This window comes from Silurus meridionalis, chromosome 19, assembly GCF_014805685.1.
Source record: "Silurus meridionalis isolate SWU-2019-XX chromosome 19, ASM1480568v1, whole genome shotgun sequence".
Taxonomy (NCBI): Eukaryota; Metazoa; Chordata; class Actinopteri; order Siluriformes; family Siluridae; genus Silurus; species Silurus meridionalis.
In genome coordinates this window covers 10,257,398-10,280,338 of record NC_060902.1, presented here as the reverse complement: position 1 = coordinate 10,280,338, position 22,941 = coordinate 10,257,398, and the positions used below count along the sequence as shown (strand labels likewise).

The 22,941-nt window shown below is 36.1% G+C and overlaps 1 protein-coding gene across 1 annotated transcript; it reads left to right on the top strand.

The window, feature by feature from the left end:
* The first annotated feature begins 7,821 nt into the window (after positions 1–7,821).
* On the top strand, positions 7,822–22,480 carry inavab (innate immunity activator b). The gene is made up of 10 exons (XM_046874770.1): positions 7,822–8,099; positions 14,723–14,779; positions 15,740–15,873; positions 16,801–16,923; positions 17,139–17,367; positions 17,495–17,548; positions 17,820–18,105; positions 19,440–19,595; positions 19,794–20,490; positions 22,278–22,480. Exons 1-10 carry the CDS (start codon positions 8,087–8,089, stop codon positions 22,353–22,355), a joined length of 1,827 nt encoding a protein of 608 aa, XP_046730726.1. The 5' UTR covers positions 7,822–8,086; the 3' UTR covers positions 22,356–22,480.
* The last annotated feature ends 461 nt before the right edge of the window (positions 22,481–22,941 follow it).

Genomic DNA, 22,941 nt, shown 5'->3' with positions numbered 1-22,941 from the left:
CTTCCAACATGCTACAATCCGTCATGCTCCTTAGGATCTAGAATAGCAAAGTCCACTAAAGATGGTAGAGCATTCTCACATTTAGCTCCTAAACTTTGGAATAGTCTTCAGTGCGTGTTTGGGGACAGACACACTCTCCCAGTTTAAATGCAGATTAAAAACATATATTTTTAGCAAGTCCTACACATAACACACATCACAGTGTTGGGGTTAATGCGTTACAAAATATTCGAATTATTAATACATAATATTACTTTTCTGGAGTAACGAGTAAAGTAGCGCGTTACTTTATAAATTTACATATTAATAATACTTTTTTAAAAAAGTAATGCGAGTTACTTTTCAGTTAAATTATTTTGCATAAAAAAAGAAATACTGAATTAAAATGAACGTAGTCACGTAGAATCGCGCACTCATACATGCGAGCCGCGGGAACAGAAGCTGGTCAGAAGCGGAGATGGCAAACCAGGCCATTACTTTACTGTGATGAAAGTATTCTTATTATTTTGAAATAGTCGAGAAAAAGGAGAAAGGAATAATGGTTAATTGTAGATTATGTGTTGGTGAAAAGCTCTTGTCAACTGCAAAAAATACCACAAAAAAAAAAAAACATCTGCATGCAAAGCACAGCACTACAGATGTGTGTGTGTGTGTGTGTGTGTGTGTGTGTGTGTGTGTGTGTGTGTAATTTTGAATATATATGGAAATGGAGACAGAAATATAGAAAACACGGAAAAGTTTTCCGTGGGAGACACATGTACGATGCCATCGCAGCGGAGATAGAGAGCAAATTCACAGCTCGTTTGCTCTTTGTGGGAAGATAAACTGCCACGGTCACTGATAATAGCGCAAACTTTGTAAAAGCGTTCAGAATGTTTCAAGCTGATGATGAAGCAGAGAATGATGTAGACGAGCAAACATCCCGAACCATCTAGAGATGTACCAGCAGCATTTGGATTCCACTTTATGTGGAGTTTGGACATTGGACATCTTTGAACGTTTAAAGGCTCTGGTATGGAAAAGCTGGTGTTGGATCTATGATGATCGCAAATGTTGAGCTATTTTATGAGTTGCTCAGAAGCTCCCGGTTCCATAATCTCAAATGACTGTATACGACTGTAGAAAGGACATTACTCATCACATATTCCAGTGCTCATGTTAGTTTTCACTCTCCAGTGTTTAGTATTGTTTAAAGATTTATAATCACACTCTTGATATCACCCAAATGAGGATGGTATCCCTTTTAAGTCTGGTTCCTCTCAAGTTTTCATCCTCATAACATCTAAGGAAGTTTTTCCTTGCCACAGTCACCATGGCTTGCTCATCAGGGGTAAATACACATTGTTCACCTTAACTGTTAAATTCTGTACAGCTGCTTTCAGACAATGTCTGTTGTGAAAAGTGCAACAGAAATAAACTTGACTTGATTTCAATGGTCTGGGGCACAAATCTTTTGCATTCTTGCTGGTTTGGTGCTTTGTTCATCATCTTTAAGCATTCATTCAAAACCCCATGTTCTTTTATTTGTTCTGTGGTCCAGTTATTGCCATCGATCTCCATCACTGAAAACAGTCCCGCTGTTTTTAGAGGACATGCTTCAATGTAAGGCGGTTTCCAATTGTGCCCATCATACAGCTCTAAAGGGTGGCGCTGTCCATTTCTTTTCCTGTTACTCTGCATCCTGTCCTTTTCCTTCATTTTTTCCTTAAATGCATTCTCCCTTTTTAATCCTTTCCTCTGTATCATTTCTGTCTCAACTATACCCCACCCCACTATTGCCATTTTCGATTCTAACTTGCTTTGTCTTTTTTTAGCCTTCTTCTTTTCTTCCCAGTCATACACAAAGTAAAACATTGAATGTTCTGTCTTTTGGCCATTGCAAATCCCCACTTGTCCTGCCATGCCATTTCTTCATGTACTTTCTTATATCCTTTTCAAAAGGCTTATGTTTTCCCACTACAACATTTACTGGACAAGTGTTTGGTTTATATTTTAATAATGTTAACAGACCGAGTTTGTTAAAACTAAACCTTTTGATAGAATGCAAATCAAACCAGACTCAACCCCAACTTTTTTAAAAACTACATTTTTCTTAATGTCGTGCAACCTAAATATATGAGATTTCTTGCCTTTTTCTATATAAAAGAATATTTACGCTTTCTCTGGATTTCTTGTCAGGTCTGCCGCCTTTCCTCCGTGCTGGGTGCTCCCGTCTTGCTCTTTTTGCTCAACCTCTCGGTTCTGTTTTTTGCACAAAAACAATCTTAGTTTCTCCACATGTCAGTTTGTCACAAGTTATGATTTTTTTAGTTATATAGGTTCATCTATGTGTCCATTTGTTCTATACCTTTTTTTTTTTGTTGTTCCTCATAGAATCTTGTCTCATTTTTGTAACTTATGTTCTTCTTTTTCAACAAACACAAACAAAGCTAACAGTGACAGTCACAGTGATTCACCAGCCTGAGATTTCCCTACCATGCAGTCCTGTTTCTTTGAAATCGGTATCTAGGGGAGGCCTTTACACACCTGTCTTCTATGCAGCCCTGCTTGCCCATGAAACTCCAGTTCACATCAGCAGCAGTATTACAGGAAATTTTCTCTTTTTCTGTATCCACTTGCCCAAGCAAACCTATTTCACACATACCTTCATCACACCTGGATATGGTCTGTTATATGCAAAATAGTGGTATCACAAGACTTCCTTTCACATAAATTCACATTCACACCTGTCCAGAGCTCACTGTTTTTTTTTTTTTTTTTTACTTCTGGAGGTATTCTTTAAGTTACATTAATTGCTCCTACTTATCCACTCACCAACATGATCTTTAATACACAATGTTTTTACATTTTCCCAGCTTTCTATCACCTAGGGTGCTTTTTCTCTGGGACTAGTTTACATCTACCCCCACCCCGGGCTGAAGCATTCCCAGACCAGCAGATATCTAAACAGAATTTTTAATAAACAGGCTTCTGCTCAGCTTTTCTAGGAGTACCGGTCTCTCTCTGCTGCCTGTGAGATGTCGCAGCCAAAAATGTCGGAAATAATTTTTATTTTAAAATTAATTATTACTGAAAGGCTGGTGACACTCTCAGCGGAGAACAGAGGCTGGGGAGAGATCTTGCTGCTGTGATGACCGAACCAGAGTCACAGCTCATTGCAAAAGGCAGGGTAGCTGGTGTAACAAGACTCAGAAGGGGAACCCATCCTCATTTGAGTGACATCAAGAGTGTGATCATAAATCTTTAAACAATAAAGAACACTGGAGAGTGAGAACTAACATGAGCACTGGAGTGTAAGATTATAAGTAATGTTCTCAACATTTTCGATCATCACAGATCCAACACCAGCTTCTCCATGCCAGAGACTTTAAACACTCCAGGAGGTCCAATGTCAAAACTCCACACATGAAGTGAGATCCAGCTGGCACTGGTACGTCTCTGGATGGTACGAGAAGTTTGTGAGTTCCACATCTATTTCTTTAAAGGTCCATAATCTTCATGAGGTGGGATGTGACTGGAGCTGGCCAAACCTCAGGATGCCTCGGGATGGGGAGAGAAAGAGAAGCAGTGGAGAAAAATTAGCATAGCTGCTGTTCATGATATTAACAGCACAAGATGATAATGTGCATATGATCAGATGTACCGGGGCACAAGTTTATGATATGTGACGAATGTTATGTGTAGGCTTTGCTAAAAAGATACGTTTTTAATCTGCACTTACACTGGGAGAGCGTGTCTGAGCCACGAACACTGTCAGGAAGACTATTTCAAATTTAGGAGCTAAATGTGAGAATGCTCTACCACCTTTAGTGGACTTTGCTATTCTAGGAACTACTAAAAGTCCGGAGTTTTGAGATCTCAGGGAGTGCGGTGGATTGTAGCGTGTTAGAAGACTGGAAAGATAATTGGGAGCTAAACGATTTAGTGTTTTGTAAGTATTAAGAAGTAGTTTTTAGTCGATTCGAAACTTAACAGGTAGCCAGTGTAGGGATGATAAGATTGGGGTTATATGATCATATTTTCATGACCTTGTGAGAACTTTGTCTGCTGCATTCTGTACTAACTGTAGCTTGTTTTTAATGATGCAAAACCTCCACCCAGTAATGCATTACAATAGTCTATTCTGGAGGTCATGAACGTGTGGACAAGCTTCTCTGCATCAGATATAGATAGCATTTCTTAGCTTAGCAGTATTTCTAAGATGGAAGAAGGCTGTTTGTATAACATGGTTGATATGATTTTTAAAAGACAAGTTGCTGTCTAAAATAACTTCCAGGTCTTTTACTGTTGAATTAGTAGTTACAGAACATAAGTCTAAATGCAGGTTGAAATGCTGGAGCTTCTGTGTACTGGTTTTTGGGCCAATGAGCAAAATCTCTGTCTTATCAGAATTTAATAATAGAAAGTTGTGAAACATCCAGTCTTAATTCTTTAACACACATTTAGTTATCCGAGCCAATTGAGCTGTATCGTCTGTTTTTTATCATCTAATATAGCTGGGTATAATCAGCGTAACAGTGGAAGTTAATGCCTTCTAATAATATTTCCTAAGCGAAGGGATAATTTACTTGCATGAACCTGAATAGCTCTCTATTTAAGTCTACAAAATGGTAACGATCAGACAGCTAGGATTTAAACCAGCTTAATGCCTGTCCCTGAATGCCGGTGTAATTTTGTAACCGATCTAGGAGAAGATCATGATCTATTGTTTCGAATGTAGCACTAAGATCTAGTAAAATTAACAGCGACATGTAGCCTTGGTCTGAAGCTAAAAACAGGTCATTAGTGATTTTAACTAGAGCAGATTCTGTGCTATAATTGGGCCTAAAACCTGACTGAAACTCTTCAAAGATATTGTTCTCTTGTAAGTGGGAACATAACTGGGCAGAGACAATCTTTTCTAAAATCTTAGACATAAATGGGAGATTTGAAATGGTTCTATAATTTGATAGCATGTTTGGGTCCAAATTAGGTTTCTTAATGAGGCGCTTAATAACTGCTAACTTGAGGGGTTCAGGGATGTGACCTAAAGATAGTGAGGAGTTAATAATATTCAGAAGAGGTTCACCAGCTGTATGTAACACTTCCTTCAATAGTTTAGTTGGAATGGGATCTAAGTGACATGTTGTTGATTTAGCTTTGGTAATAACATCATACAGCTCTTCCTGTCCTACACATGTAAAGCAGTGTAGTTGTGGAGCTTAAGGTGAGATTGGGTCAGGAGATGGTGTCAGAGGTTGGACCTCCACAATTGTTTTTCTAATACTATACATTTTTTCAGTCAAGAAATTCATAAAGTCCTCACTACTAAACTGTGATGGAACACCAGATACCTGATTTGTTGTTGAATTAGCTACTGTACTGAAAAGGAACCTGAGATTGTTTTGGTTGTTTTCTATGAGTTTGCTCAGGTGCTCAGCTCTAGCAGCTTTTAGCGCCTGTCTGTAGCTGAGCATAGTGTCTTTATAAGCAATTCTAAATACTTCCAATTTATTTTAATAACATGACAAAAACATTAAAAATGAAATAAAATACAACCTCTCACCAGAAATGCATATTCATAATTTGCACCGGTCCTTGTAGGCTGTAAGCCAGTGGTACTGCTTGTATTCACTGGTCTGGAAGTGGCGAACAAACCCTTTCCCGGGCTGAGACAAGCTAGCTAGCTTCGAGGTTGGCCCTCCACACGATGTCTAGCTTTTCTTGAAAATGTATTTTTATGTATGCCCGAAACTAAATAAATTTCTCTTTCTCCGCAGGCATAAAAAAAAGTCTTCACTCAGATGTATTAATGTGTGCACACGTGTTTTGCCAGTCGAACTTGGCTGTTACTGTTTCCCTCTGACCAACCAATCAGAGACTGAAAAATGCTGACGCTATTGTGGGCCAGCTAGCTGGCCCTGTGAGGCGAATATGAAATCTGAATGGATAAAGAAACAGACCCATTGCTAATAATCTCTATAGTAAAAAAGCCAGCAGAACTGATTTTAAATGCCCTGGGCAGATTAGATTGACATGGCCACAAACAAAGGCTGACATCTGATTGGCAAAAAAATCTAACATACACATTCACGTACTAAAAGCAGTGCAGCCAAAAAAAATGCTACGAAATGAAGAGAATAAAATGTTGGGAATAAATTAATACAATTTCTGTTGTAAATGTAGGTCAGTGCTTCTGATAGTGTCGAAGAAGGCTTTGCTGGCAATGACCGCTGACCACTAATATTCACAGTCCTAGCTCTTCCAGTTTTTCTTTTTGGATGCCAAATAGAGACTACATCTGTAGGTATGGGAAAGTTTTGTTCTGTCAGGCAAGTCCAGAATGTACAAACACGGTTGTGTGCATCAGATAGTCAAACGATACATTATACCACATGCAATATATCCACCCTGTGTTTTGGAATTAAGGATAAATTAAGTTAAGCATTCTCCTAAGGTACCAGTGTTCCTTTACCTTTCCTCTCCTTTGATCTGCCTGGTTTGTCCCAGTGCCCTGCCTCTGGATAGGATTCTATTCGATTAGAGGCCACTCTGTGCAGCTGGGGGTGGTTTAACCTCAACTGGCTGGGGATACATTAAATTGTGGAGCCACACAGGAGCTTTGATAATGGATTTGAACTGCAGTCAATGTCACCAGTCTACTACAATGGCTCAGGCCACAGGTTGCATTTAATAACCTATCACTGCACACCCTAACAAAAATGATAAACTGTAATGAATAGACAGTGGCACCCAGATAAGTATGGGTTCCTTTCTGAGTCTGGTTTCTCTGGTTTTTCTAAGAAACTTTAACAAGTTTTTGGACAAACATCTAATATGTGTTGGTTTGTGCTTAATGCATTCAAATTTATTCACAAGGTGATGTCATAATGAATTGTCTCCCTCTCACTCCCTTCATTAGACATTATGCAGGTATGGCTTTTTACTAGACATGTTTAGTTAAATATAGAATAGCTTAGAGTTACATACAGGTTAGTTTTTAATGAAACCCTGTTGCCCCCATGAGGTGTTTCACTTTGAAGAGCACAGAACTGTTCAATATTCATCTGTTTGAACAAAAAGATGGATAGTTGCATCATGTATCTGTGTACTTTACTTTTGAACATAGTTATAGTGTTTGATCAAAATCACAATCATTTAATATTTTTTTCTTAACACTATTCTTCCGCAATACTCCATTAATTACGCATTTGACAGTTCTTAATCTATTGATTTCACCAATCTTTTTATTTTTTTTCTATGCTTGGTGTCCCTTCTGAAACATTTAATTCAGACATAGTTGTTTAGGAAATGAGAAGCTATACATTGCAAGCGTATTAAAAGTCAGTTGAAACATATTAATCACTGCTTATTTTAATTCAAATAATGACTGTTTCGAATAGGCAGTGTGTGATGGAAACAACTTCACATGTACATTCAATGATTTGGTTTATTTTGTTAAGATTATATTGTATTGCATTTTTTTTAAGAGCTTGGCTCTTCTAGTTTGCCGTAAGTGACGGAATCCATCAAACTGCTGTGTTTAAATTGTCTTTTTTCCCCAAACTCTTTACTTTTGAGCTGACCTTTCTGATGTTAATCCTTTTCCGTTCAGAAGGTGGGATCTTCTTTTCGGTCTCTGTGACATTTGAGATGTTGAAAGCTCTTTATAGTTGTAAGATTTTAAGATAAATGAGACAAGTCGACACGTGTACTGTTACTACGGTCCAGAAAGGTTTTTTTTTAAAAAGTTTTAGTGACTAGCGAGGCAAATACCACCTTGGAAGCGGACGGGGGGCGATCTTCCACATACTGAAAGTTTTACAAAATCTTGGACTATTATTAAGTCAGGAAAAGTTTGTGAACACGGTTAGCATAATAATGGCAAAGTGGTTTGTTTGCTTCAACGATCAAGCAAAGTAAAGTAGTTTGCCGAAGTTGAAACAGCAAGATCGGGTTCCCTTCCGTGTACAGTTTGGTATGGTCTCTTTTTAGAGTCCTAGTTACAACAAATCTGGAATGCGTTAGTCTGGGAAACGTGGATGAAACATACCTGAATGTTCCTCTGTGAAACTTGGGGAAGTTTGAGTGTGAATCTGCCTTTGATATGAATGCAGGTGGTAAGTCAGCGTTTGTTTGTTTTTTTAAATAATAAAAGCATGAAGAATTAATACGACGCGTTAGCAGATACACTGAAATGTAACTATAGACTGTATTCTGTTTCTTACAGTAGGCCTATACAATTACCTAACCTTTAGAGTTATACCCTCTTTATTGTTATCCTGTATGCTATAAAATAGAGCTACAGTACAGATCACACATTTTAATCTCAAGGATGCCCCTTATTTACAGAATAATCGAAACTAGGCTCAAAACGAACTTTTTCAAATCAGGAACTTCGGATACAGATTTAGTTCTTTAGTTACCTCGTTCACAGGTCGCTGTGGGATCCTGCATCTCTAGAATGCGGGATCAGTAACTAGAAGAGATTAAACTTAGAATTTGTTGCAGTGAATTAATTACCAGTAACAATCTCTACAAATGCAAGGAACTTCTTTTACATAGCATTATACTTTACGTGATTTCTGTCCTAATCTGCGTGTGGATATGTGTCATTAAAACGTCTGACAATTATTTCACAAATTCGGTTTGTGACTATGGACAGGCTTATAAATTCTCGTCCCCTGACACACCGTTATTGTTATTTACAAATCTGCGCGCAAATAGAAACTTACTACATAACTTTCAGTTCAGTTTTATCTGTATAGTGCTTTTACGAATAAAATGTCACACACAGTTTTACGGTTGTCCAGCTCTTTACTGAGATGCCAAATAAGCAATGTGTTAAAATATAGGCTATACAAATGGCGTTCAAACAACTCTATTCAGGGACATTAATAGTAAAATATATTGCATCGAGCCAGACAGTATGTATTTATTTCATGAGCACTATTTCACTATTTTCAGCACTATTTCATGAGCAAAGTAGTTTTCCATTACTGATATGTCCATTGACAAAATACATGGACAAAGTTGATGTTTTTATATGAACCTAGTTGTTTTTGACTGATGAATTTTGGTTTGATTTAAACTAGGGCTGCAACTAATTCTTATTTTGATAATCGATTAGTCGAACAATTTCTTTGATTGATCGAATAATAAAAAACTAGATATCTTTAAAATTAGATATTTTGCTTATTATAACTATTTAAAACCCTAATTCATGGTATTCATGTATAAAGGTGTACTGAAAAAAAAGCAAAAGGCACATAGTGAGTTTAACTATCTTTAGACATTTTAAAGCTTATAGTGGCATTTGTAGTAGTTTGTGGAGGAGTGCATGGGTGATTTCTCTTTTGAATAAATTCCCCCATGCTGAGTTTCTTTCTGTAAAAAAAATAAATAAATAAAAAATAAACAGCATTTGAGTATGCAAGGTGAGGCAATTTGTGTAAATCAACATTTGTATTGTATTTTGCAGATGGCAAGTAAAAAAAATGCATATAAAATATAATACATTATTAAAAATTTTGTTTACAAAAATACGCAGACATTTTGTTCATTTGTGAAGATATAAGCATTTAGAATATATAATTAATTTAATCTTGTATAATAATTAAATGATATATGCATAAATAAAATATACAAACATTAAAAACAAGCATTTGAATGTAGTAAAGTGGCATAAAGTGGATTTACAGAAATAGTAAATCACGTTTGAAAACAGATAAGTAAACTGTTGTAGTAGATAAATGCTATAAAAAGAAAAAAAATATGCATTGGTGTACAAATGCATAATCATAATTATAATCATAATGACTAAAAATGTAATTGTTTACTGCTGCTGTGTGCTGTTTTTAGATATAGTGTTAGTTCGCCCCGTTTTAGTTAAATCATGGTGATGATTATACAGATTCTGCTTACCGTGCTGATGTTTCGCCTTCATCTGTGACACCAAGTTTTATTTTCACATGCTCGTGCATCACTGTGGTACTTCCATGCCACACAAGCTCTGCTTTACAATAACTTGCAGGTAAATTTTTCCTTGTTATGTTTAATATAAAATGCGCCCATGCCTTACGTTTAATATAAAATGTTCCCATGACTTGGGACACACACTTCCTAGCCTGCCCAGTTACGGTACCTGAATCCTATTGAACTGCAGTGGGATAAACTGGATCTCAAGGTCAGAAAGAAATATTAAGCTCTCAAAGTAAAGGTTTGTCAAGATTTACAAGAGGCATGGCATAGTATTTCAGCTGAATCTATGGAGTTAACTATCCAGATGCCAGGAGTGAGTAAAGCTATTACTAAGGGAGGATTTTTCAGTAAATATATTCAAATATTTATTACAATTTTGTACCAAAATCTATCAATTTAAATCATTGTTTGATCAAAGTAAAAGTTGTTGCAAATAAAAAAAGAATGTGCATGTGTCAAAAAAATTATAAAATACTAGGTGTTTCCAAACTTTTGAAAGGCACTGTACATGTTTTAGTTTTGATATAATAATAGGTCACTTTGTGCCATGACTGCAAAAATACAGTTGCTTAGCCTCAACTGAGACAGTACCTGATCAGATGACCTCAGAAAACTAGGACCTGGGTGTGGGGAGAGAAGATGCATAATTTATGAGTGCATTAGCCCATTACAATATTTAAAAGCATATAAAAGAACCCTAAACTAGATTCTATACTGAACTGAGAGTCACAGAACAGATGGTAAAAGTGAAACGATGTGATCCATTTTCTTGGTGCCTGTAAGCAGTATTGTCCCAATGTTCTATATTAATTAAAGGCAAACATGTGCTGACGTCCTGTGTATAAGGAATTGCAAGGGAAGGGCTGAAGGGCTTTTGGTTTGCATTCCAATCTTGACACCTTCCAGACACTCATTCAGACACTTCAGCAGGGGCAGGTTATTGTGCTTTAGAAGAAGACAGAGCAGCACAATTCAAAAATAAATTTTTAACTTCTCAAAGATGTTACCCAATATCAATCCAATCAAACATCTGTGCTAAACAAACAAGTCCAATCTTTGGAGACCCTAGCTCAGATCTTGGTATCACAACACACCTTTAGAGAACTTATAGAGTCCATGGCTTGATGGGTCAGAGTAGTTTTGACAGTAAAAACATGTGGAATTCACCTAATATTATTTAGGTGGTTTAAATAGCTAATTCATATATATATATATATATATATATATATATATATATATATATATATATATATATATATAAAATATGCCAGATAATAGGAAATACAGTCAACCCTCGATAATTTGCGGTTTGGAACTCGTGGCTCGAAAACCCCACAATATTTAAAACACATTATTGTAATATCAATTTTAAGTGATAAATAAAGCATTGATGTCCATTATTTTACATTTTCTGTTGCGTCCAAAATATGCAACAGCCTGTGTTTGTTACGGGGGACCACTGTACATGAAAATGTCCTCTACCAATGTCAATCTTAGTAACAATAGCGGCCATTTGTACCACTTGGTTGTTTGTCAGAGGAAAAACTCTGAGACATGACAAATCAATTCTTCAATTTCTATTTTAGCCTAAATTGTGGAAAAAAAAACACAAGACATAGTTATAGTACTCATTGTGCATTTAAAAAACACTATCATTGCTCTCTTTATGGTTCTTTAATTTGTACATATTTGATCTGATGAATCAATCAGTAATAGTATATACCATACTGCACTATACTACACCATAGTGTACACTGTTTTAACAAACAGTTTACATTTTCTTATTGATTGGAAAAAGGGCAAAAACGGTTTCTTTACTGAAAAAGCCTTACAAATATGGAATTCGGGGGTGTGGTCCTGACTGGTAATAATCTGTATCTTTTCAATTTAATCTCTGCATCAAAGTACTAATTCCATTAAATAATATATTTTAGGGAACATCAAATCATTCATTATTTATGCTGAAATCAGTTGTATCAGCATATATTGTAGACTAGTATGTCTCTATCTCCCACTGAGTTATTTTTTTTTTTACATAATATTTGGTGATGCTGTTAAGACATTCTTGGGGAAGGCAGTAATTATAATATCATAATAATTTACAGTAACAATGTCAGAAAGATTGTGTGTGTTGAACACTGATCAGTCTAATTCTTTCACTTACCTGCTGTTATTTATTTTTGTCTGTGTGCTGGTATAATACGGTAGGTATTGGTAATATAAAATTATCCTTCAAGGCTCCTAGAGCTGCACCAGGGGTAAGCCCCTGCTCTAGGTGTAACAGAGTCAAGTCAAGTCAAGTCAAGAAGCTTTTATTGTCATTTCATCCATATATAGCTGACGCAGTACACAGTGAAATGAGACAACGTTCCTCCAGAACCCTGGTGCTACACAAGCAATATAATGCTACATGACAGAAAAACACAGCGCTAAGGACTAGTAAGTGTCCTCGCCACATAAAGTGCATCGTGTGCAACCTGGTGCAAACAGTGCAAAGACAGACAGTGCAAAAACAACACAAGAGAGTGTAGGACAAATACACAAAATACAAAATAGCACTGCCAGTAAACCTGTTGTATATTACACAGTGTGGTGTATAGAAGAGAACTGAGTACAGGAGTGAACATTGTAATTAAAAAAATGTAAAATGTAAAAACAAAATGGTTTGTGCAAAAAAATGCAATAGTAGCAGTCAAAACAGATGTGCAAAAACAGCATGTAGACAGTTTGTAGTAATGAAGTGATGTAGACTGAAGACATGGATGTGTGCAGTGAGTACGATTGTGTGTGTTAAGACCTGGTTGTGCAGATCAGCCACACAGTTGAGTGTGTGTGTGCATGAGTTTCAGTTCAGTTTTATGTTGAGGAGCCTGATGGCGTCAGGAAAGAAATTGTTACACAGTCTGGATGTGACGGCCTGAATGCTTCGGAACCGCTTTCCTGATGGCAGGAGGGTGAAGAGTGTGTGTGAGGGGTGTGTGGAGTCGTCCACAATGCTGTTGGCTTTGCGGATGCAGCATGTGATATAAATGTCCATGATAAAGGGGAGAGAGACTCCAATGATCTTCTCAGCTGTCCTTTCTATTTTCTGTAGGGTCTTGCGATCAGAGACGGTGCAGTTTCCAAAAGAGGTAGTGATGCAGCTGCTCAAGATGCTCTCAATGGTCCTTCTGTAGAAATTGGTCAGGATGGGGGGGAGGGAGATGAGCTTTCCTCAGCCTTCTCATGAAGTAGAGACGCTGCTGGGCTTTCTTGTTGATGGAGCTGGTGTTGAGTGACCAGGTGAGGTTATCCACCGGATGAACACCAGGGATTTTGGTGCTCTTGGCGATCTCCACAGAAGATCCATCGATGATCAGTAGAGAATGGTTCTTCTGTACTCTTCTAAAGTCCACAACCATCTCTTTGGTTTTGTCAATGTTCAGAGACATGGTTGTTCGCTCCACACCAGGGTGTTACCTGTTGCACCTCCACTCTGTATGCTGACTCATTGTTCTTGCTGATGAGACCCACCACGGTCTTGTCATCTGTGAACTTGATGATGTGATTTGAGCTGTGCATTACTACACAGTCGTAAGTCAGCAGAGTGAACAGCAGTGGACTGAGCACACAGCCCTGAGGTCCCCCAGTGCGAGTGTGGTGATTGTATAGGTCAGTCAGAGGTCAGTCTCAAGAGATTGATACCCTTAAGAGACTAGAGGCCATCGAGGTGGTCCCTCCATCAGACAGAGAGTCCGGGTTCTACAGGTACTTCATAGTTCCAAAAAAAAGACAAAAAATGTATATTTATTTATTATTATTTAGTTTATTTAGCAACTCTAATTTAAATCAATTGAAATTGTTTTTCTGATATTTCCTCATGTCTATCTCTCTTAAACATTGGAAAGCCTGCTCTATAAATGATTTTTTTTGTTTTGTTTGTGTCTTTTGTTTTGTTTTCTTAGTTTTAGGAACATGTTCTGTGTTTGCATAAATAGTATATATCATTGTGGCAGTTGTAATAGGGCAAGTAAACTATAGACTAAGCAAGGCAGAAATTTTATGCTGTTTCAAGATCTTTGTATCTTTTTATAGTTTCTGCCTTTGCCTGTAATATCATTGCTTCATAAAAACAAACAGAGCCGTTACCAGTTTGCTTAAAACACACGTTCATACAGGTGTACATGTGACACTCCCCAATTGTGCTTGAGGGGAATGTTGCCATGTTATTTCACAACATTGTATTTTTTTCTGTGGTTGGATGACCAGCTCAAGGAGTCAATCTGACTCATTCCTTTTGTAATATGTGTAGTAATATATTACTGATAAGCAGCACTGACTTTTTAATCATTCTCCCAGCTTTCGACACTACTGCTGACTAATGACACTGTCATTTCAAAACAGACTGGCACATATTGCCCTATAGGCTGGAAGCTTAACATATTTAAACTGGCCTGTAGCACAAATACTGTCACATCTGTGTCACTTTGTGTATATGTGTAGTTGAATGTGGCATTGATGGAATAAAAGATATAGTATTTTTCAATTAAGCATATTTTTAGATACATTTTTAATAAAGTTGTTGTAGAATAAGAAAATAAATAACATTCTTTAAAGTTGCTGAACCATGCATTACAGGCATCATTATTTTTGCCATATAATTTTCATTTCACAAAAATGTTTGAGGCACCTTTATTTAGGCAACAGCTTCCACATTTTTTTATGACCATGCATTAAAAAATAATTTAGTACAAATTATGAAATAATATATTTTCTTTTTTAGATATGGAAGCCAAAGAGGAGATCAGTGACACAGACAGTGGGATTATTCTGCATTCTGGTAGGCACAGCCAGCCAATTGCAATTTGTAATAACTGTTTATAACCCTAACTAACCAGAGCAGTGTGGATTCTTGACAAGGTCTTGCTATAGTTTAGAGCAAAAACATTTTTTACTACAGGCAGTCGTTGACTTACGACCTATGCAAATTACGACCATTCGACTTTACGACCACAATCGCTAGCCGTGGCATACGACAGTAAGAAACAAAGATAGAGATGATACAAATGATGATATATACAGTATAACAATAATTTAAAAAAATTTAAAATACTACAGACAGTCGTCTTAAAGATTTTTATAACATTTCACAGTACTTTACATATAGCCTACTCTACTTACGACTAAATCGTGTTACGACCGGTCTGTCGGAACCAATCGTAAGTCGACGACTACCTGTATTAGATTGACAAAAAATGATTTTTTGTTAATCATTGTGCACAATTGATTGTCCATGTCACTTCCCTATGCATTGTTTAGGGTGTATGTTTTGTGGAAAGTGACAAGCCTGTGTTCATAGTTCCCATAAGTATAGTCATTTATTATGAAGTTGAGGAACATTATTTTTTAAAGATGTTTCTTACAAAATCTGCAGTGGTTTTTAAAATCTGCAGTGATCCTCAGACATTCCTGACACAGTCAAATTCGTTTCAAGACACTGCTGACCTAAGAGAGTAAACTTCTCCATCAATGTTTCCAGCTAATTTTCTCTGTTGAAGGACATTAGCAATCTTTTTTTTTTTAAATGTGGGTACATTATGGTTGTATAAATATGCTTTTATTTATTTATTTATTTTTTATCCACACTACATACTTGCAACTGGAAGAGTTTTTCAAAGCCTGCCATCATTGCATTGTTAGAGAATGCAAACTTTTAACTTCAATTTAAAAGTGTGAATTGTTAAGAAAAAAAGAATTGTGGTTGCTTTAAACTTGACTTTTGACTATGTCTGTGTTGTAGGACTGGATAGTCCTATTATTGTGGCCAAGGATGCAAGTACACACACACGGGCTGTGAAGCTTAAACGGCAGTCATTGCAGGATAGGCTTGAGCTGTGTATACTGGAACTGAAGAAACTCTGTATTAGAGAGGCTGTGAGTAATGTTCAAAATATACACATACAAACACTTCAAAAAGACATGCTGTAACAGAACAGAACATCAGAAAGCAAAACAAACCGACTAAAATTTCCTTTTACCTTTTATTTATGTGAATGACCAAACAGTACTATTAATCTATACTGATCATATATTGTAGACCAATTTGTTTGCAGAGTTTGTTTTTTTTCCAAATTTAAAAGGATTTATTTTAATTTCAAGTCATTTCTAAACTAATTTAAATTAATTGGATTACTTTTTTTTTTAAATGTTCTGACTTTTCTGTATCTTTTTTTTTTTTTTTTTTTTTTTTTTGAGCAATGAGAAATACTTCCCTTCCTCTGAAGGACTACCTTGACACTCAGTAAACATTTCTTCTTGTAATAAGCTTTGCACTTGCATAGGCTTGTCTCTGATAACACCTCAGCCCTCTGTCACATTCAGGATTGAAGTCATTCCCAAGTGTGTGTCTGTAGTATAAGAGACACACCCTGATGTGGTTCACATGACCTAGCCATGTGAAGGTTAATTCCTCAATTAGGGAGATATACCATGTATGTCTTAAACAGAGCAGATCTTTGGAGGCACAGTAAGAATGCCTTAAGAAGCAGGATAAGAAAGTAAAGAAAATCTCTGTATGACTACATTGCAAACATACAGTGGTTGAGAACAAACTTGTCTGGACTTGATTGTCCTGAATAAAGTGATTCATACAGGATAAGCAGGAACCCCAGTTGAAGCCATGTTTCCAATAGCTCAGTTATATACCTGTTTCAGTTGCAATTTAGCCATGCTCTTTTGGGTGAGCCGTATGAAGTCATGTAAAGTATGAAATTACAAGTATCAGCATGCACTGAAATGTTTTTTGAACCATTCTAATTTGCTCACATAATAATAAAATAATAAAACTTTCTCTTAATACAGGAGCTCACTGGATATTTGTGTTCTGACTTCCCTCTGTTGCCTGGAGAGAAACCTCCACAAATACACAAGCGCATTGGAGCTGCTTTTAAATTGGATGAGCAAAGCATTCTGCACAAAATCAAGGTACAAAATAAAACCATAAGGTCATATCTTGTCATACTTATCTCCCATAAAATCCCACATTAAGAAAATTAATTGTTAATTTATTAGGGTTAAAGTAAATGTTACAATATGAAACCACTTAAATAATAGAGAAACCAGTTTTGTATTAATAATTAGTTAAAATGTGTCCAGCTTATTACATATAAACTAATTTAACTCTATTGAACATCTTTCAGGACTCAGAACTATGCTCACTGGAGGCTAAGCTGGCCCTTCAGCAACAGATCTACATAGCAGCGAATAGGTTGTGCCATGAAGAACACCTGAGCAAGGCAGTAAAGAAAAGCAGAGTACAGCAGTGCAAGCATGAGGAGCAGAAACTAAAGGAGCTCCAAGATTCTATATTCCGATTACGCCTTGAACACAGCCACTCCTCACCACGATCTAGTATAATCATACAAAAATGTAAGCACCCTTTTTGTCAATGGGCCTACTATAGCTGACTTACTTGTACTGGTACCTGTTTTTTGTGTCTGGTTTGAAGTCTATCATAGATCACATTTAATAACAATATTATTGCTTGTGTTTCCAGATCATGGCACTTTGGATAATAGTTCATTGTCAGACTCTGCAGTGTTGGATGAAGGTAAATCATGCTAATGCTAGTTGCATTATCTGTATTTGTTTTTGTATTTGTATATCTGTCAGTATTCTAATTGAAAGTGGGCATGGATATTATTGACTTTGTGACTTATGTTTTGCCTGTAAATCCCGATCTCTAAAGCGGAAAGTCTTTTTAAATAATAATTCAAGATTTAACGAATCAACATTTTCATTCTTGTGATTATTTGTTTTAAAATTTGTATATGTCGCAGACACATTGATTTGTTTCCAATTTTCATCTTCGTTTTTCGAAGAGCTGACAAGCCAGTCATCCCAGGCTTCCTCAGAGTCCCCTTCCATTACAGAGCTTCATTTTGTGGCACCAGGCCCTTCCCATATTTGTCCACATCCCTCTGTTCCACCACTTTATCCCTCTGAGCCAAGATCCAGCCCCCATCAACCACCTCTTGAGAATTTGCACTCCTGTCACAGCCCCTTGCTGGAGTATGACCCTGCTCCTATCCAGAATTCACCTTGGAAAGAGTCTAGCCTTGATCAGCCTTACCAGAAAGTGAAGAAATCCAGTATCGTTAGCTCCAGGTATGTCAATTTACTGAGTTTTGTTAATGGGAGCCTGCACTTTTTGTGATAATGATAACCCGCTTTACCTGCTTTTGGGGTCATTTTGGGGTAAAAAAAAAAATTACACCTCCACTTTCATAGTCCTCTTACACAAATTATAGATGTAGCAAAGTTGGAAATAAAGTTGGAAAACAACTAAAGCCTATTTTCCACTGTCAAGCTAAACATTTACCACAGACATTTACTGAAGTTTTTTTACAGTTAGGTTTATATGGTAAGGAAGGAAGTCTCATGGTTTTTTTTTTGTTTTTTTTTTAATAAAACACATGCATGGTCTTTTGTTTATATGCAACAATCTTATTATTTTATCTGTATGAAGATTTACTTTGACTAAACAAATATAAAAATGTCATAAAGGTAAACTTTATTTGTGCATTTGTTTTAAAAGAAATCCTCCTTTAGCATGAATAATAGCTTTACACACTCTTGTCATCCAGACAGTTAGGTTCTAAAGACTATTCAGCTGAAATACATTGCTATGCTTCTTGTAAAACTTGCTGAAGGTGTTGTTTTGCTAGTTGGATATTTTTTCTGATCTTGCAATCCATCCCAGAACAGTTCATTAGGATTCAGTTTCAGGTACTGGGAAGGTAATTGCATGATGGATAAGAATCCAGGCGACTTTTTGTTTTCTGTATCATGCATATAGGCCTTGGACGTATGATTCAGATTATTATCTTGTTTTATGGTAAAGTTGGTTTCAATTAGCTACAGTCCAACCGAAATTGCATGGCTTTGTAGTATGAAATGGTAGTAATATTGATTAAGTAATCCTTCCAACTGTTAGTAAAGTATTCCTTTTAGCCTTACCTGTTTCAAATCAACCTCAAACGTTAAGCTTCCACCTTCATATTTGAGTGAGGGTGTGACGCAGTTTGATTCTCTTCTGCTCTCAGTCTTACATTAGTTTGTCTGTTAGAGCCAACAGTTTTGACTTTTGTCCATATCATTTTCTTTCAGTCATTTATTGTCATATTTTTGTGTTTTTGACTTACAAAGTTTGTTACATATGAACAGAAAGAACATGCATCTTTCAAAAACCCTGAGTTTCCAAACTTTTGACAGGCACAGTACACTGGTTCTCAAAAATGATAGGATATCGTATCAGTGACTTTAATGTATTAAGCCATTATAACAGAATTGTTCTGCTGAACTAAGCATGGGCAATTGTAAATATTTCACCCCAAACTGTGGTCAGATGGCAAGGTTTTATAATTTGGCTGTACATTTGAAACCTGGCTGAAATGAAGAATATTTTTGATCACAAATTCACTTAATTGTGTAACTTGTAGTCCTGCAGTTATGCCTACACTGCCCCCATTGGAAGCTTGTTTAGAAGAGATCGACCAGAAACTGCAGATACCCAAACATACAGCACTGAGCCGCACACAGTCCAGCAGTACTCCCTCTACTCCAGAGATGCATCTACGAAGAGTACTATCCATCAGGTCAGAATTTGCCTCAATTGCTTTACACATTTGTCCTGTGCTTGCAACTCAAAATACAAAGAATATTTGGTTCACTTCCTGCAGTTGGCTTGATAGAGCAGCAAATGTAAAAGCACCCTTACATATTTCTTTATTTTCTTAAATTTGAGATTTTCATTGCTTTCATATTTATGGACGCAATTGTCTGCACTTTGACAGAGTTCCCAGTAGTGATCCACCAAATAATGAAGAGCGAGACAGAGGGCGGTCACGCGGTGCCAGAAGACGACTGACGGATGTTATTCTGACATCACCGGAGTACTCCTCTGTAATGTCTATGGGAAACCCATTACATTACTCCAGCTCAGAGGATAGTTGCTCTGAGCACTCGTTAGCTACTTCCTACAATAGCTCACCATGCCAGGAGCTTTTAGCTGAGCCAGACCAGCTATGCCAAGCACAGCACAGATACCAATACTCTAATCACATCTCAATGCCATACATAACTCACAGCTACTACAATTCTACGACCCAACTTTCCCCCAGACTCTACAGAGGCTATGTAGATGAAGGAACAGGCCATGATATGGACTTGAGTAGAATATATATCAGGCGTCACCCTTCTCCTTGTACAAGTGGTCACTACGAGTACCGGTACGAAGGGGCACCACTATACCAGCAAGGGGGAAGACGGATTCCCCACAATCTGAAGCTATCCCGTGCCCCCTCACTCAAAGAGTACCCTCAGCACCCAAGCAGAACTCTCCCACGACAGGTGGTTTCACATGAGCTGAAGTCATGGCATCAGCGCTGCCAGTTGCGGCCACGGTCTCTAGACAGACAGGGAGCAGTGCGTAGTCGGAACATGCCCTTACATGAGTCACCACTCTCTCATCAACATGACTTCTTTGATCAGGTAAAATATGTAATTCAGTTACTTATTGTAGGTAAGTGGAGATAAAAAAAAACGTACAGAAGGACAAGAAAGCAGCTTGATTTAGTATTTTCTTACAAATCACTTAATAAAGAATGTTAGCAGTTAAATAGATAAATCAATAGTTAATTAAATTATTAACAAAATTTCACAAGTTATCTTGACAAGCATTATATTAAGAATTGTGATTGTGATCCACAATCTAGTAATCATAAGAAAGTGAAAGAAAATTATAGTAATGTAAATTTGTCAGTAAAGTAATACATGGATTAATTACTGATTGCCCCTGCCAAACAGCTTCTCCCATATTGTAAAGGTTTGCGTAACAGAATTCCTGAAGCTCAGTTTACTGTCATGTTTCTATCTGTTGGAAGAGAAAGAAATTTTGCAAAAATGCAAATTAAATGATCTGGGCACTGTCTGGGCCTGTTTGTGAGGCCACGTCTCAGGAAGAGTTGAAGTGTGTGTGTATGTATATGTATGTATGTATGTATGTATGTATATATATATATATATATATATATATATATATATATATATATATATATATATATAATTTTTTTTTTTTTTTTTTCTAAATATTTATTTCTAACAAAATATATATTCTTAACTATATAAGACCGTGGTACAGTGGGGCAAAAAAGTATTTAGTCAGCCACCAATTGTGCAAGTTCTCCCACTTAAAAAGATGAGAGAGGCATGTAATTTTCATCATAGGTACACTTCAACTATGAGAGACAAAATGAGAAAAAAAATCCAGAATATCACATTGTCAGATTTTTAAAGAATTTATTTGCAATTATGGTGAAAAATAAGTATTTGGTCACAAACAAAAAAAGCAAGATTTCAGGCTCTCACAGGCCTGTAACTACTTAAAGAGGCTCCTCTGTCCTCCACTTGTTACCTGTATTAATGACACCTGTTTGAACTCGTTATCAGTAAAAAAGACACCTGTGGAGTATTTTATATTAAATGTAAGGCAATGGGAGCATTTTATAATCAAATGCTGTAAAACCTACTTGTGTGGCACCTCGCTTGCTAGTGATGGATTCGATTAAAATGGTGCGAACAAACACTAAATCTAAAATGCATTTGCAGTGCCTATGCATTTGTACACCAATGCATATCTTTCCCTTTTTTTATGTGTACAGAAACAACCCAGCATGAGTGAATTTTTTCAAAGGAGAAATCTCACATGCACTCCTCAACAAGCAGCCACTATAAGCTTTAAAATGTCAAAATTAAAGATAGTTAAACTCACTGTATTTTTTTTTTATTTTTTAAGTACACTTAAATACCTTGAATTAAGTACATTTAAATTCCCATACATAAATACATAATTAGGGTTTATATAGTTATAATAAGCAAAACATCCCCAATTTTTCTTTAAACGATTGATTGATTATCAAAATAGTAAGTTGCAGTCCTAGTTTTCAGTTTGACCAGCAAGCCTTATAATTAGTAAACAAGCCATATTTCATTTAATTTTTTTAATTTTTATTTTCTGTTCTCGACTGTACTTATCGACTGTACAATTGACTGTAAGTCTATTGTTATAGCATATTTGCCTCAGAGTTTGAACTGAAATGCTTTTCTGTTTTCTGTTAAGAAACATTATTTTAAATGATTTACATTCAAATGATTTTCTGATGGCTGCAGATCCTGTATAATCTGTAGAGACTGTATTATGTCAAAATCACCACCTGAGAATTGGTGTTGCTATTAAAGTGACCAGTATGTATAATGCCATAATAAAATTTTTTTTGTAGGTCCCCAAAAGGACTGTGGATAGGACACCAGTGAACCGGTACAAAGAAGAAGACCAAGAGATTGTAAGCCAGGTATAGCAAAAGTACCCTGTGGGACAAAAGTCCTATTTATGTTTTAATTTATTGACTAATATAACTAAAATATCAGTGATTGTATCTGTAGTTTGGTTGAGCGTTTATATAAAACATTTTATATAACGACACTACAATATTTTGTCATTATTCCACTTTTTGAACTTTTGTTGTTAATAGAATGGATTTTATTTCTATATTTCTTTCTTTTATTTTTTAGTTTTTTATTTTAGTTTTTAATAAGTAGTTGCATTTTCCAGTCTGTGTTGCTACTGATGAAAATAAAATGAAATCTCGATTTAACTTAAGATTTTATATAGTTTTATTTAATTGTGTATTTTTTATTTCAATTTTAATGTTGTTGCATATATATATGTATGTGTGTGTGTGTGTGTGTGTGTGTGTGTATGTATATATATATATATATATATATATATATATATATATATATATATATATATATATATATATATATATATATATATACTCAATTTAACAGTATGATATTTTTCATAGTAGTTTCATAGTAGTTTTTGGTGTAATGAGAACATTTGACAAATAAAGGAAAACAGATCATTCAGAAAATCGCCAC